Source organism: Phlebotomus papatasi, chromosome 3 (assembly GCF_024763615.1).
Source record: "Phlebotomus papatasi isolate M1 chromosome 3, Ppap_2.1, whole genome shotgun sequence".
Lineage (NCBI taxonomy): Eukaryota > Metazoa > Arthropoda > Insecta > Diptera > Psychodidae > Phlebotomus > Phlebotomus papatasi.
In genome coordinates this window covers 34547833-34563921 of record NC_077224.1, presented here as the reverse complement: position 1 = coordinate 34563921, position 16089 = coordinate 34547833, and the positions used below count along the sequence as shown (strand labels likewise).

Genomic DNA, 16089 nt, shown 5'->3' with positions numbered 1-16089 from the left:
TCAGATTCGCAGGGAATAAGTTTTTAATATCCACGATTTCAGGACCTATGAGAGACGAGACCGATATGAATTCGTAAAAACTATAGGGAGCCAGACATTATCACTCGGTGAAGCCAGTAAAATTTTTTTCCATATTCAGCTTGAAAAACAATACTACATCATTTCTAATACTTAATTCTAGTGTTTTCCATTGTTATTTAGTTCAAATATTGATGAAATTTTTAAATTTAATAAAAATTTCAACACAATTCCCCTCTCTGCTTCACGCAAAGTTACAGAATAACTTTTCTAGCAGTCGTGAAGAGAAGCCTGTGAACCTTTCACTAGTGAATCGATCACTAGTGAAGCGTTCACAGAGTTAGAGAATTCCTACCCTGGACTTATCTTCCTTTATTACTACACAAACGACATTTCGGAACTTTATGGCTCCTTCTTCAGGTATGCAAGTATCTAGCAGGAAAAGGGGGGTCAATACAAATTTTCACTACACTGTATTCACAATTGGAGGAGATGGACATCACAATGGTCAGAACGATAATTATATCCGTATTTTGAGTGATTTATAAATCGATTATGAACCGATGATAAACCGGTTACAAGCCAATAAGCAATTTTTGTCTGAAAATTACTCTTAAAACTATTTCGGCGAGCTTTTGAGTGATTTATGAATCGGTTTTAATCGGTTGTGAACTTCTAAACGGTAAATGATCCGATAGTATTTTTGACGTATAGATCTAAGTCACGCATTTCCGCCTTTTAGTTCTGGAGGTTAACCAACAGTAGCAGACGCATGGTATGAGGGGTCAATGGAACTACACATGTTGATAAATAAATACAATACAATACAATGTATGTTAATGGAACATTAAAGATTCTTAAAATAATAAAGTAATGCGACTTAGGGTTCTATCTACACAGAAAAAAATATTTTGTCGAAATGTTCGTAAATTTTTGTGAATTCCTATGAGGGAGTTACAAAATGCTCGTGAATCGTATAACCCATAAACAAGTTCGTGAAATTTTGTACTTTTTTCACAAACATTGTTCGTAAAATGATCATTTGACGAACATTTTTTGCACTTTTACAAACATTTGTTCGTAAATATTCGTAAACACACAAAAAATGCTCGTAAAATTTTGTCATTTGTTCGTAAAATGTTCGACAAGAAAACAAATATTTACGAACAAATGACAAAATTTTACGAACATTTTTTGTGTGTTTACGAGCATTTACGAACAATGTTTGTGAAAAAGTACAAACTTTTACGAACATGTTTGTGGGTTATACGATTCACGAGCATTTCGTAACTCCCCAATAGGAATTCACAAACATTTACGAACATTTTTACAAAATATTTTTTTTCTGTGTAGTTATTATGGAATAAAACTTGCAAAATTTAGAATCACAGCTCTCGTAAACTCACACAAGCTTATGTCTGGTTTTATGGTGCAATGTTATATTTTAAAATGATATCGCAAAAATAGTTTACCTATACTCCAAGTTTTGGGTTCGTGCTAACCCATTTGCATGTCTAATATTTCATCAGTACAGTGGAGCATCATGATTCGTGGTTGTAACCCATTCGCCACATAGGGTAAGGGCAATTTTACAAGAGTTGGATAATTGTGTATCTACCGAAGCTACCCTTATTTACCATATACCCCACAATTCTAATGATAAATCCCACATTGAGTGAAACGATATTTAACTCACATGTTACCTCGTTTGTGAATTACATTACAATGGTCTAACCTTAACCTCAATTCTCACCTGTCAAAGGATATGGCGACAAGGGTGAAGACAGATGCAGCCACGGAGACATTGGCTATGAAGTTGTTGATTGTGCAATAGACAGCACCAAATGGCCAATCCGAGTTGAGCATGAAGATGAAGTTAAATACACAATTTAAGGATGACATGAGAAGATCAGCAACACTCAAATTTAGTAGGAAGTAGTTGGTCACAGTTCTCATTCGACGATGTGCTAAAATAAATCCACAAAAAAATTTATTTTAAAAATTTTCTACTCTATTACGAGTGATTTTCTTCTCTCTCTTCCATTTTAGAACTTTTGTGGATGTTGCCGGAAGAAGTTTATTTTGCTGAGAAAGTTTTCTCCATAGCCTTTGAGTTTTATTGAGAAAATTTGTCCTCTGGTTATTAGTCTCAAGATATGAACGCTGCAAACCAAGTTCTTGCCAATCTTCTTATTCCTTTGCCAATCTTTACTATATATAGTCACGTATGAGATGAAAAAATAAATTAAGCATATTTTATGAAATTATGTTTTTCTCACAGAAAAATTGAAAGTTTTTCTGAAGATACAAGTTATGCAAATTTTCAGAAAGAAAATTTATGATGCTGAAAACTGAATATTAACAGCAGTGAAAGAATAATTTTACCTATGGACAAAATTTCACTTTAATCTTTCAAATATAGGTTGTAAACTTTTCATAAACTTTTATGAATTTAAATATTATTTTCTCGAGTTATTCAAAGAAAAAGTAGATAGCAGAACATATCGTGTAACAAAATACTCGTAGAAGGTTACTGTTATTAATTCTCTTATATTTACCGATCCAAATTATGTTCCAAAATCGAGTATAGGGAGAAGTGGTACATCTTTGGATTGGGAGAGTTTTAAAACTGGGCTTTTTTTAAATGGAACTGAACCTTATCGTGATATTATTTAACTCCACAAATTCATTGTGAAGTTAAATTATATGACGGTATAAGATCTAGTTTCATTTAAAAATAAGAAAAAATCCAAATTTTAAGGTTGCCCCAATTCAAAGGTGCTCCACATCCCCCTATCTTTATTTGAGAGACACACTTTAGAAAAGTTTGAACTAAATCTGAAAAAATGAAATTTTGTGATGATTTCTCCACCTTAGCCGAGATTGCTAAATTAAGAACAGCAGCATTTATCAGAAACTTAATGAAACATTTTATTTCAAGCATCGAAGGCTTTTAGAAAAAAAGGGAGTGATATGGTTTTGTGAGATGCTCGAACGTGACTTCGATGTTATGCTCCAAAACTAATTGTGAAACTTTCGCCTATACATATTCATAAACTTATTTATCAATCTAAAGCTGCAATGAATTGGAGAATTTATCAAAGTTTTTTTTCATTTTCCATTTTTTAAATGTTTATTGGTTTATAAATATAATTAATTTGAAATGCTCTGTAATTAATTCATATCATAGTTTTTCCTGCACAAATTAAATACAAATTCAGCAATATTGGATAAATTATTTATGTACAACAGACACACAAATTAATGCCGGAAAAGAATTTTTATTTGTTTTAGTTCCTGAATGACGTGGGAAAAATTTCTCACTTCACGGAAAATTATAGCAAATTTGTACACGAAGTTATGCATCAAAAGTTTGACATCGCTTCGCTTTTAATAATTTTCTTATAGATTCCTTTCCTGATGTAAATATTAGTAGACAAATTGTTTTCTTAGATAGTTAGAATATAGATATATAGTATTTGTTTTGTAAAGATTGTAAATAATTTGTTTGATGCTGCTCTGCGCACCCCCTTATATTATTTTTCTTGTTACAATAAATCATTTATTAATTTTTAAAGATACTGGCACAACTTCTAGATCAAAAAAGGAATGGCAAAGCGTTCCATACTTTATCAAATGCTCGAGATTGTGATTTGTATGCAACATCGCAAAAGTGCTCTCGCATTATTTACCGTTTACTGATTCAGAATCGATTTGAACCGATTTATAAATTACTGAGAATATTGCTCAAGTAGGAATAATACAATTGATTTTCGGATAATATTTTTATCGATTCAGATTTTGTTAAATTTTTTAACCTTCCATCCCCTAGAGAACTCCTTTCTCAACACATTTTCTGATTTTATAGGATATATGAAAAATAACCTCACACTCATTGTCTGTCCGTCCGTACGTTACAATCTATAACTGGCCAAATGGTAAGAAATAGTGACTTGGAACCTAGAAATGACATCACGCTATTTGTCTTTTCTTTGTCTGTCTGTCCGTCTGTTCGGCCGTTACCACTTTTAAAGGCCAAACGGTTAGAGATAAAGTCTTGGGACCTTAAGGGGGCCTTCTATAAGTCTCTCTTCGCATCATTAATATGTCCTCATTTTCCCCCTCCTCCCTACAAATTTCTAGGGATAGTTTGAATACACGACGTGTGACTTTTCATCATTTTTGGATATGTTTTAGGGTTTCCTTAGACGGACATTTCATCCATATACGAAAACACTATTGAATATTTCCTAATGACGGATTTTAAGGTCAAAGGTTTTAGAAGGCTCTAGAGTGTATTTCTTAACCGAATAGGGCCACGTTTGGACCCATTGGAAACGTCTTTTTGAATTTTTAATAATTTTGAACTGGTTCCAATCGGTTATTATGAACCTTGTTGTTGGTTATGAAATTTTTTTCATAACCAACACGGCTTAAATTTTTTTCTATAGATAGCCTCCATAAACCTTCTTCAATGTCGTAAGTTTCTTAGAATTGGAACAAGGAATTTAGAAAATAAAAAATATCGAAATTTTTAGACCTATTTTTGAAATATTTTCCTTGCAGAAGATAACAATTATTACCTACTTATTTTCCAAAATTGATGCACTGGTGAATATTTTATAAATAATTTGGATTTTCTGAATACGAATCCGCTATCTATTTTAGGATTTCACAAAAGTTCTTTTCTCCAGAAATCCTTTTATTTAAAATGCCCACTTGGGGTAAAAAGTAACAAAAGGTATAGAGCAAAATGTAACAAAAAAGCGTAGCAATTTCTGATGTCTCACGGCGAAAAGAAACGTCATTATCATGTCTCGCCGCTTGTTGTTTGCATTGGTCAAACGATTTGCAGTCTTTTGTGTGTTTTTTCTAAAATAGCTTGAAAAGCGCTTTTATCGTTTTCTCACTTTTCTCGCAGAGAAAACGGTGTTTTACAAAGGTGTAGATGAATAAATTTTCTATGAAAATATAATCTCTAGGTATTTTTTCAAATTTACGGAAGCCTATAATGAAGCAAATCAAAATATGATAATACCCCATGCCTGTTACTATTTGCCCCAGCATTTTTGAGAATAGTGACAAAATTACCTTTTAGAAATTGGCTCTATAAACGTATTTTCTTACAAAATAGAGGAAAATTACTTTCACAGAGTTGTAGAGCGGTAAATTTCCTATAAAACTGCGCTAATTAGAAATTTTTGAAGCGCTCGAGTAGCTTGTAAAAAAAATAAAATATCCGTTTTGTGACTTTTTGCCCCAGTTTCCCCTAAGATATATTTGTCTAAAAATTAGTTGTATTACTTCTAAGCTATTTTAGGTGATCGTGTAAATGATTTATAAATCTTTTAAAATCGATTGTGAACCGGTAGGGTTACGGAATTTTATTATGTCCTGTCTTATTTATTGTGGTCTATCAGAATCATTTTCTAACGAAAATTGAGACAAGGATAAGATTATAAGAAAAGGCAGTCCAAAAGTGAGGCCTTATTCCTAAACGATAAATGATTAGAGAGCACTTTTGAGGTAGAAAGTCACGAATTCGAGCATTTCACAAAGTATGGGAGTATTTTTCACTCTTTTGGGTACTTTTTGTATATTCTGTAAGTAATAAAATAGACTTTTAGAATAAAATGAACTTTTTCTAGAATTAAAAAAAAAGTTTCTCGTATACAATACATTGTGAAAGTTTGGCAAAATTCGCAAAATTCACTACTTCGTTTTATGAAGTGCCAAACGTTTATGTATACATATTATTTTTTATATTACAAGTACTTTATGTCATATTCCTTTAGGGGTGTTATCTACAAGAATATTGACATTAGGGTTTTGTAATCCCTAATAAGGATCAAGTCAAAGTATTATTCTTCAAGTATTCCTAAACTTGCTGAATAACATCAATCACGCAGAAGTTTATATTGTTGGAGAATGATATTGTACTTACTGCATTAAGACATTTAATGGAAAATTCGTGAGTGAAATGTGTTTGCAATCCAGACATATTTGTGAACCACATACTGCAATGTGAGTGAAAGATTTAGCACAAGTTTCTAGCAATGAAAGTTTTAATCGCATATTTATGATGCGTTGTGTTGATAGAACTTTCTGTTTGTCAACAGAAAATTTCATGAGCGGATTATCATTTTGCACTCTCCTAAATTACACTCCATGTTCTCGTTAGTCGTCCATTAAATATGAAATATACTAAAAACTCGTGAGATACTCTTGTTTTGGAACAAACTGAGCTTTTGACAATTCAGATTGCTTTGTGGCTTTGAAATCTTTTAATTGCCATTTTCTCTAAATTTCACAGTAAATTTATTCACATTCCAATTAAGTCTAGAAAGTCATATTTAGGTCCTTTTATAAATCCGAAATATTAAAGTGATAACTGTTGAGCTTTCATGTTTTTTAAGATAAAACACAACGTAACTTATTTTCCACAAGACATAACTCTCAATTAGATTTTGTGATTTAGAAAAATATTATACTTTTTACCCATAAGCCTTCGCAATGTTTAGCCAAATTTTGGAAAAGTTCAACCTAAACCTTTTTTTTATAATTTAACAAAGATGACAAAGAGAATGAGTACAAAAATGAACTCTCACTTTGTTTCTTATTTTTCAATTAATGTAATTCCCTAATCGTATTTCTTTTACATTTGTGAAGTATTATAAACGCTCAAGAGAGCTAACCCAGGTTTCAAACACTTGTAAATCTTCCGTTTTTACTTTACTCCTCTCAAATTATTTCAGGTGAGATTCTTAACAATCTCACCTACTATAATCCTATCAAAATCTCATGTCCTCCGATCGCCCCCACAGTTTGTGAAAATGTGTTTCGTCATTTCCTGATAACGATTATATAGGTGGCTAAAATACTTTCCCGGTCATCTGGCCGTCCGGCAGTTCTTTAGACCTAGACAGCGTATTACTAACCGATTGAGCAAGTTTTTTGTCGATGTAAAAAGTCTTAAAATCCCGGACAAGTCTAGAGTAATTCCGATCGGTCATAAACAGGGTAAACAGGTAATGAGCACCGGTTATGAACTAAAATTAATTGTATTATTTACATTTGATTTGTTTTTGGAAATTTTTTTGTATATAATGTGAATGTTATTGTAGAGTGGCAATAACTGAATTTTTGTGGAAAATCTTCCGAAAATGCTAAAGAGTAGTGTTTTTTCTGAAGTCATTTCCAAAGTCCTCCAAATGAATGTCGGAATCCTACATTTCTTTGCACAAACATTTCACCTGATTCTTCTTTAGAAATTTCTGAAAGTTTATTCTATTTGTGTTGTCTTTAGGGAGCTCATGAGCACAGCTGCTCCACACTCCAAATAACAACATTCGGCATCTCTTTGTATACTTGTTTAATCAATCAAAATAACAGAGATCTCGGTGCTAACATGAGCCGTCCGGAACTATCAGAAGCAATCACTTGAATCCTCAGAAGAGCCTCAGAATAATCTTTAACATCACTTCACTTTCTCAACTGCTGTGAGAGAATTACCACTCGGGAATACAAGAACTCTCACTTTATCTCTCACCTTTCAAAGTAAATTTGAATGCAGGATTCATACGTTGGAGTTCAGTCTGGACAGCGGTGAATGAGGGAGGAGAAAGAGAATTTCAAACTAAAGTCCCGAAGAGGATGCCAAGACCTATAAACCATACAATCCTTGTTTTCCCGAAAGGGGAAAACTTCCACATCAATGAAGATAGACGACTGATACAAGAGTACAGGGTCACTGTACTCAAAAATCCTCAGGAATATATTGATGGAATAACTTCCGGTAATTTCTAGAGAAAAGTAAGTGGAAATTTTCTAAAGCTGAGTGGATCCTCTTATAAGAAACATCTTCAGAAAAAACACTCCATCTTATCATTTTTGGCAAATTTTGCATGAAACTCTACTGAATATTCGAACAATACCTGACGTTGTGTAGAATTTTGAAGATCAGGCAGAAGACCTCGTTTTGGGCGCGTTAGTGGTGTTTCTCTTTTCGCAAACGCAAACAAACACAAACAAACGCAGGATTCTTTACCAAAGATTCTGAATAAAAAAAATACTTCCTTTTTAGTCATTAAAGGCGCACTGAAGCGCCAAGGCAAAGAATCTTTTTTGTTCTTGTTTGTTCTTGTCCCTGAGAAGAGAAACACCACTGATGTACCCGGAAAAGGTTTTCTCACAGATCTTGAACTCCACTGAATATTATTCCAAAGAACTTCCATAAACATTTTTCGCGCGCAGCAGCAAAACGACAAATTTTCATGACTTTGCGAAATGCTCGAACTCGTGACTAAGATGCTATACCTCAAAAGTACTTACGCATCATTTACCATGTACCGGTTCTCAATAGATTTGAACCAATTCATAAAACTCTCAAAAATCCCCCGAAATATTTTTAAAAATAATAGGTTTGATTTTCAGATAAAAATTTTTTATCGGTTATGAACGCACCGATCCATTACCAGTTCAGAACCGATTCGAATCTCTTTGGTTTCTTAGGAAATTCCAAGACCTTTCCAACGAGCGCAAACATGACCCTATTCGCCTGATAAATGCGCTCTCTAGTGTCTTTTTAACCTTTGACTTTGAGAAATCGTTATTAGGAATGATTCAACGGTATTTTCGTATAAAAACGAAATGTTCGCCTGGTTAATCTCTAAAACATATCCAAAAATGAAAAAAAAAAAAAATTGCACGGCGCGTTTTCGAGCAATCCCAAAAAACATAGTTTTGGAGGCGAAGGGGAGGGGTGGGCGAAAAATGAGGGGCATGTTAACGAACCTTGGGTCGACTTATGGGAGGGTCCCCCGAAGGTCCCATGTCGCTATCTCTAATCATTTGGCTTCTAGAACTGGCGACAGCCGGACGGACACACGGACAAACAGAGTGATGACATTTCTCAGAAATCGTCTGAAACGTAAAGATTTTTTGACAAAAGTGGTCTCCGGGGGGTGTTGGGGGGGGGTGAAAAAATCGAGGAATTATATATACTGCTCTCTCCGTGGAATTCGAGCAGTAGTAATCCTAAATGCTAGCGAACTATTAAACATTTGACTGCTCGAACTCCACAGAGAGAGCAGCAATCTCTCGATTATGAGTGATGTATGTATTTTGACTCCTTACCCCCTAAGTTTTGGTAATATTGTGCGAATCTGAAAATTTGAGTTTTTTAACGTCACGCTCATTATCCGTCTGTCTATTTGGCCGTTACCACGCCTAGAGGCCAAACGGTTAGAGATAGAGACTTTGGGACCTACGGGAGACACCCCCCATTAACAATTAATATATCCCTTATTTTCCTCGACCCCTCTCCTTTCCCAGTAAAACCGCTCAATCCAAAGCTTGAACTGAACCGATTTTAATCGGTTATGAACTGGTTCATAACTAATAAGTAATTTTTTTTATCGTTTTTATCCAATATCATAGAGCTAAATAGGACGAGCTAGCACATATTTTAAGGAGAAAGTGTGAAGCGACCTCAGAAATAGAAATGTAAAATAAAATTTAATGAACAGTTTTTAAGGTCAGGATGACTTGTTTGGGCAAGAACTGGAGTGGATAGTGTTTAATGATGATATACAGTGCTAGGGAATGTAAAAATAAATTCCCATAATCATTGAAAATTTCGAATATGAGAGTTTCTTTTAGTGAAACAACAGTAACAGTGCGCGGTTACACTTATTTTACTTAATTTGTGGAAAATGATTTTATATGAAAATTGGCACAGATTTTTTATTCGAACGTCCTCTCCGTTATTATATTATATTACTCCTATGCTATTTTGTCCAATGTTTGGAGAGGTTTATAATCCATTTAAATCAGTTGTGAATTGGTAAACTTAAGAAAAAATTGCTTAATGGGAAAAACTTTGCGAAATCCTTGAACTCATGGACACTACTCTTTTCCTCATGAGTTTAACCAATAAAGAACTTTAATAATAATATAGGTAAATGTTGCGAAAGTACTTTTAAGGTATAGCATCTAAATCGCTACTTTGAGCACTTCGCAAGGGATTCTTTGTTATCCCTTTTTTGAAATGTTTTGGGGATTTTATAACACGCAATTAACTTTGTAATACTATTAAGACGCTTCGTATCAAAAATTGATAGTCTCCAAAAACAAAATTCTATTTTTTTTTCAAAGCTACACATAATGTGGGACATAATACAATAATTTGTCTATTTCGCTCCTTGGAAATTACAAGGGGCCAACTCACTTTTTGGCGATTTTGAGGTTTTAATGCACTCAGATAGAGAATTTAATAAAATTTCAGATGATATGAGTCAATAAATTTCGTAAATAGAAAAGTTTTTCAAAATTTTACTCTTTATGATTGCTTGCGCGGTTTTGTTTGAAGTCAAGGGACACAAAATAGATTTATCGTTCAAATTTTTGTGAAACAAGGGACTAACTCAAGCAAATTAATCCCGTGTCATTCTAATTTCATGAAAATTTGCGCATCATTTAGAATGACAAAGAGCTAACTCTTAAAAAAACATATTTTGAAAGGTAAAAATATGTATGTTTCGATGTTTATAATAATGCTCATACAAACAGAAAAGAATTAAATTGTTTTTATTAACATACTTAATTGCAATAATTATTTATACAGAGTTGAATCTTTTATGCTGTCTCCTGAAAAATGGCTCAGATTGAGTTGGCCCCATGTAATTTCCAAGGAGCGAATTATGTAACAATATTGTTGCCTAATGTGCTTCATGACTTTACCTTGTTCTTCACCAAACATAAGGCCTAAATATTCTTGACTTTTGACTCTCTTGCTCATGAATTTTGATTCGAAATTATCTTAAATTTCAGCATAGTGTTGTTGGTTTACTGAATACAAATATATAAGATATACGTCAATTTGGTCATGTTATGATTCAGGATATGTAATGAAGTTTCTCACAACTATCCAGATAATTGGAATTGAAAATGACATATGTCACTGATATATTTTTTTGAATTTGCCGAGTGTTTGACAATTATTATGTGCAGCAGAGCCATATATCAAAAACTTGTGTTAATGCCATTTTTAATTATTATATTTTAATGGAGAAAAATCTTTATTCCTTCTGGCATTTCTCAAATCTATGATTTAAACTTTAAAATCTTTAAAAAATAATTGCTGAAATGTAGCTAAAACCCCTCTTCATAACATAATAACTTTTTTAATTGATTTTTTGCAAGGTTTTAGGAACAACCGACGCCGGTACGACGATAATTTTAATTACAGCACATTTCTTTACGGGAGTTTTAGGATTGAGCATTACATCTGGAGGAAAAATGAGGAAAAATTAGGATAATATCCTGTCCAGAGCTTTTCCAGGGATGGTCATCTTGTGGATAAAGAAGATCTGGGGATGTCTAAAATAATGGTGAGAAGGACGTCTTATGTTTGGAGATCATAAAAATTGACGAAATTTCTTTTTGTTGGAAATTGTAATTCAATTACACTGTGAGAAATTATTGATAAATGGTTTTTAGCTCGTTAAAAAACTATGACCGTTTTTTGCTCGTAAGATTTTTTGACAGTTTTTTTGCTCTGACACAAAAGATACAGGGTTTTTGCAATAAGGTCCTCATATATTCTCAAGAGAAAAGGATGATCAAAATTTACTCAAAATTGTAGAATGAGCATGAGCAATATATTGAATAGTAGAGCCTCAAATATTCTGATTGCTTATTCGTGTTATAATTTTCTCTATCCGCCGGAAGGTTCAATGAAAAGTGAGAGTAACTACTTTTCGTGTTAAATAACTTCATCTATTAATAAATCTGCATAAGAATACCACTTAATTACGGATGATTAATTCAGTAGTATGAGCTCGTATTGAAGATATATTTCACGCACTTTTATTACTCTTTAATTAATGATTTGGCATTAGTAACGTAAATTCGAGTCACAAATAATATACCTAGTTGAATATCCCAGTATGAAATAGGTTCCATTTAGAACACAAATTCGAAACTTTCCTATGAAATCAACACCATAACTAAATTAAGGAATCTATACTATTTGCATGTGAAACTTTATACGAAGTTAAGATTAGGACTTTTGTCAGCAAAAGGTTCTGAAGATAGTTGTGAGGAGATGGCCTACACGACTTGATGATTAAATAGGTTTCACCTTCTCGGTAGAATCATTGGGAATGGAATTTAACAATGTTGATTAGAATATGAACTTCAAACATTGCTTAAGAATAACAAGAACTTTCAATATCCGTTGTTTACTTCAATAAGAGAATTGAGATAGTTTTCTCAAATAGAGAAATCTGAAATATAGAAATCGGAAATAGAGAATATTTCTTGGCAAGAATCCATCTGAATTTGAAAGTTTGGGAATAATAGTCTTTTTTTTTTGTTTTCTAGGAAGTTGACTTATGTATAACTCAGTCTAAGCAAAATCCCATCAATAGGTTTTCTGATCAATATTCCATCGGTATTGAAAAACTCTTTCCCGCAACATCCATGAAAGTTCAGAGCTTAGTATTGAAAGATTGTCATTGGGATTTATGGAGCCACACTCACCGAGAACAATCCACAGAACTATGCAATTTCCTGTAATGGCAATGAATAGCATCGCACCGAAGATTACGCCCCAAATCGTCTTCTGTTCCCAAGGTAATTCATAGGCGAGTGTTGATGAGGGGTAGAGACATTCAGTCATGAATTGTCTTAATATTGAAGAAATGGAGAAAGGGCAGAAGGTTAATATCGAATGACTGTCACACAAAAGACAAAATTTCTGCTGATAAAGTTCAATTAACCTGATAGAATCTTCTTGAGGATCATCCTGACGACTGATCTCAATCATATATTTGAGCAATTCTAGAATGGATGTACGATTGAATGAGAAGATTGTGGACTCATTGTAAAATGGGGGTGACCATGGGAAATGATTCACAGCCAATATCGTACAATTTGCCAATACTCTAGTATCTATAGCATCGACCATTTTTCAATCACATTGATCACTCCTATCACGGTAATTTTCACCACAGATCCAATACACATAATCCTATATGAAATGGCTTTGATGATTCTTTGAAGAAACAGCACACAACACCTGCTTCCTCCACTTGACTTACACTACACCATCATTTCTCTTTTGCTAATCACACAGTCGAAAATAAAAGAGCACAAAATCGTGAATTTCTCGTCTGAAGCACAATGAAAAGCCACTCAAAGACAATTTCCTTAATATCACTCTGGCACAAGAGACATTTCGTAATCAAGGAATGAGAGAATATACACACAAATCCACATTATTTTCAGACATAAATTTTGATCACAATTTAATGTGAAAGAATGATAATTTTAATTTTCACATTATTGCACGCGTTGTTCATTTCTCAGGAAATATTTGAAAATTTATCACTCTCAAGAAGCACTCTTCTTTGTCACCAGGACTCCTTGAGTATCCGCATGAACTCTCACTGAGTCACTATAAATCCTCCGTGGACTCTTTATAAGCTGAAAGGTGACGAGAGGTTCAACGAGAGATGTTAGTCAGTGGGGTGTTTACGAAAAACTGACGAGTTGATATCAAACTGCTTTTCCACATTCAAACTTTTGTGCAAGAGCGGAAATTGCGAGTGGGCGGCAGTCAAAGGGGAAATACGCAATAGGAGAAAAGCTTTCGTTAAAAGCTCAGTTTTCCCCTCTGATTGGAAATTGAGCTGTTAGTGGTACGAATTAAATTGTTTTCTGGGCTTGCAAATAGTGGTTTTAGTTCCTAAAATAAATTTTCGTTAATGAACTCATATTGATAAACAAACAGTGTTATAATCGTTTTATGATATACCATGAATTCCCTTTAATTAGCTTATAGACGACAAAATATTGGAAAATATGTCAGCAATGATTTTAATTATTTTAATGAATAAAATTGAATAAAATTATAGTTGATGAAATAGAGCAATACTATTTTTTTTTATATTTTTACATGCAATTTGACTGGAAAATTCACGGAGCGAAAAAGGAGAAAAGAAACAAAATTCTAAAATTAATTTCATTTTTCTTACACTAATGTATTATACTTTGATTTCAGTGAACTTACAAGGGGTCAACTCACTTTTTTGCGATTTTGAGATTCTAATGCACTTAGAAAGATAATTCAATAAATTTTCAGATGATACAAGTAATTAAATTTCGTTATTAGAAAAGTTTTTCAAAATTTTAAGCTTTTTGATTACTTGCATAATTTTGTTTGAAGTCAAGGGGCACAAAATATATTCATCGTTCAATTTTTTGTGAAACAGGGGACTAACTCAAGCAAGTTGATCCCTTGTCATTCTAATTTTAGCAAAATTTGCACATCATTTAGAACGACAAGGAGCTAACTCATTAAAAAACATATTTTGAAAGGTAAAAATACAAAAGTTTCGATGTTTATATTAGTGCTCATACAAATAGAAAAGAAATAAATTGTTTTTGTTCAGTCATTAAATTGAGATACTTTATTTACACAAAGTTGAATCTTTCATGCTGTCTCCTGAAAAGTGGCTCAGATTGAGTTGGCCCCTTGTAATTTCCAAGGAGCGATATATATTTTGGAAATCTGAAGTACGAGTTTTTTTGACGTCACGCTGTTTTTCCGTCTGTCCATATCGACGGCTTCATTCCATACTATTCTAAGTCGACTTAGAATTATTACTTCGAGAGATATGTAGTTTCTGAGACCGAGATCTACAATTGGTGAAATTTTCGTGGTCATCCGACGTCCGGGTAACAAGATATTGATCTTTTGTTCGAAAAATTCCACACGCAGCACAGGAAATCGCCAACTTCAAATATTCGTCCTTAGACGAAAATATCGTTAAATCATTCCTAATAACAGATTTTAAAGATCAAAGATTAAAAATTAAAAAGGCCGGCTCTAGAAAGCGTAATTCGTAACTGAATGGTATCTTGTTTTGGCTCGTTGGAAAAGTCTTGGAATTTGTAACAAGTCTAAACCGGTTCAAATCACTTATTAAGCAGTAATGAACCGATTCATAACCGACAACTAATTTCTAATTTTTTTACTCCTATATTTTGGGCAATCTTTTGAGTAAATTATGGATCGATTTAAACCGGTTGAGAATTGGCAAACAGTAAATCATGCGAAAATACTTGTGAGCTATAACATCTAAATTTTAAGATCGAGCTTTCCGCAAAGCCTGGGATGCTTTGCCACTCGTTTATCAATATAATAAAGAACTTATTTAATTTATATTTAAGAATCTTAAAAATTCATCCGTTGAGATCTAGGATGGAATGATAACCTTTCTATACTATCGAATCGATAGTATCGATAAATCTGTATCTCTGAGATTAAGTGAATGATGACTTTTCACGCATTGTTAGGTCATTATTGTGACATTCTTAATAGAATGTGACTATTGCTAAACATATAATTATGATTTCCGAGCGGGGAAATCAGAATGTTGAAAATAAAGAAGACTTCTTACTTCTCTCGATGTCCACTTTATTCTATCCAAAATTGTGTTTTTACATCTTATATAACTTTTGAGTCACTGCTCAAGATGTAAACCTATTATTTCCAATGAATGGTGAACGTTGCAAAAATCCTGGCAGTTATAAACGTTACTATTCAAATCCGTCCCTGGGCCGCTTCTAAGCCGTTGCGGTGTCATTGCCTTCAGGGTCTTTGTCACTGTACCTATAAGCTGGAGAGCCGAGCCGAGAGAGTCAGTCCGGTCTAGAACGTCAGAGAAGAAGGACGTGTGGACTTGGGTCTCTCGAGGGAATCTGGCTGGGTACTAGAAGGTGTGGCGGCTAGTTGCTTAAGAGAGCCCATTTCCTATCAATCCTTCCAACCTAAGAATCCGACCGGAAGTTTACATAGTCAGAAGTGGGATTACAATAATCCAAATCCATAGTAGTGAATTGCGAAAAGAGTGTAATGGCGGCTGGCATTAATGCTGGAGATTGAAAAGAAGGGAATGCGTGCACGAGGCGATCGAGAGAGGTTTCATCGGAGAAGCGAGACAAGCAAGAGAGCGTAAGAGAGATGAATTGACGACGTCACAGATCGAGAGGGAGAATGGATCG

At 33.6% G+C, this 16089-nt stretch overlaps 1 protein-coding gene across 1 annotated transcript in view; it reads right to left on the bottom strand.

The window, feature by feature from the left end:
* LOC129805401 (tachykinin-like peptides receptor 86C) overlaps positions 1-13551 on the bottom strand; it is a 50496-nt gene extending 36945 nt beyond the window's left edge. Inside the window, exons 1-3 of the mRNA XM_055853285.1 lie at positions 12801-13551; positions 12562-12707; positions 1772-1985 (exon numbers count right to left, since the gene is read on the bottom strand). Of these exons, the coding sequence (XP_055709260.1) occupies positions 1772-1985; positions 12562-12707; positions 12801-12988 (548 nt within the window). The 5' untranslated portion in view covers positions 12989-13551. The remainder of the gene's footprint in view (positions 1-1771; positions 1986-12561; positions 12708-12800) is intronic.
* Between the last annotated feature and the right edge of the window lie 2538 nt (positions 13552-16089).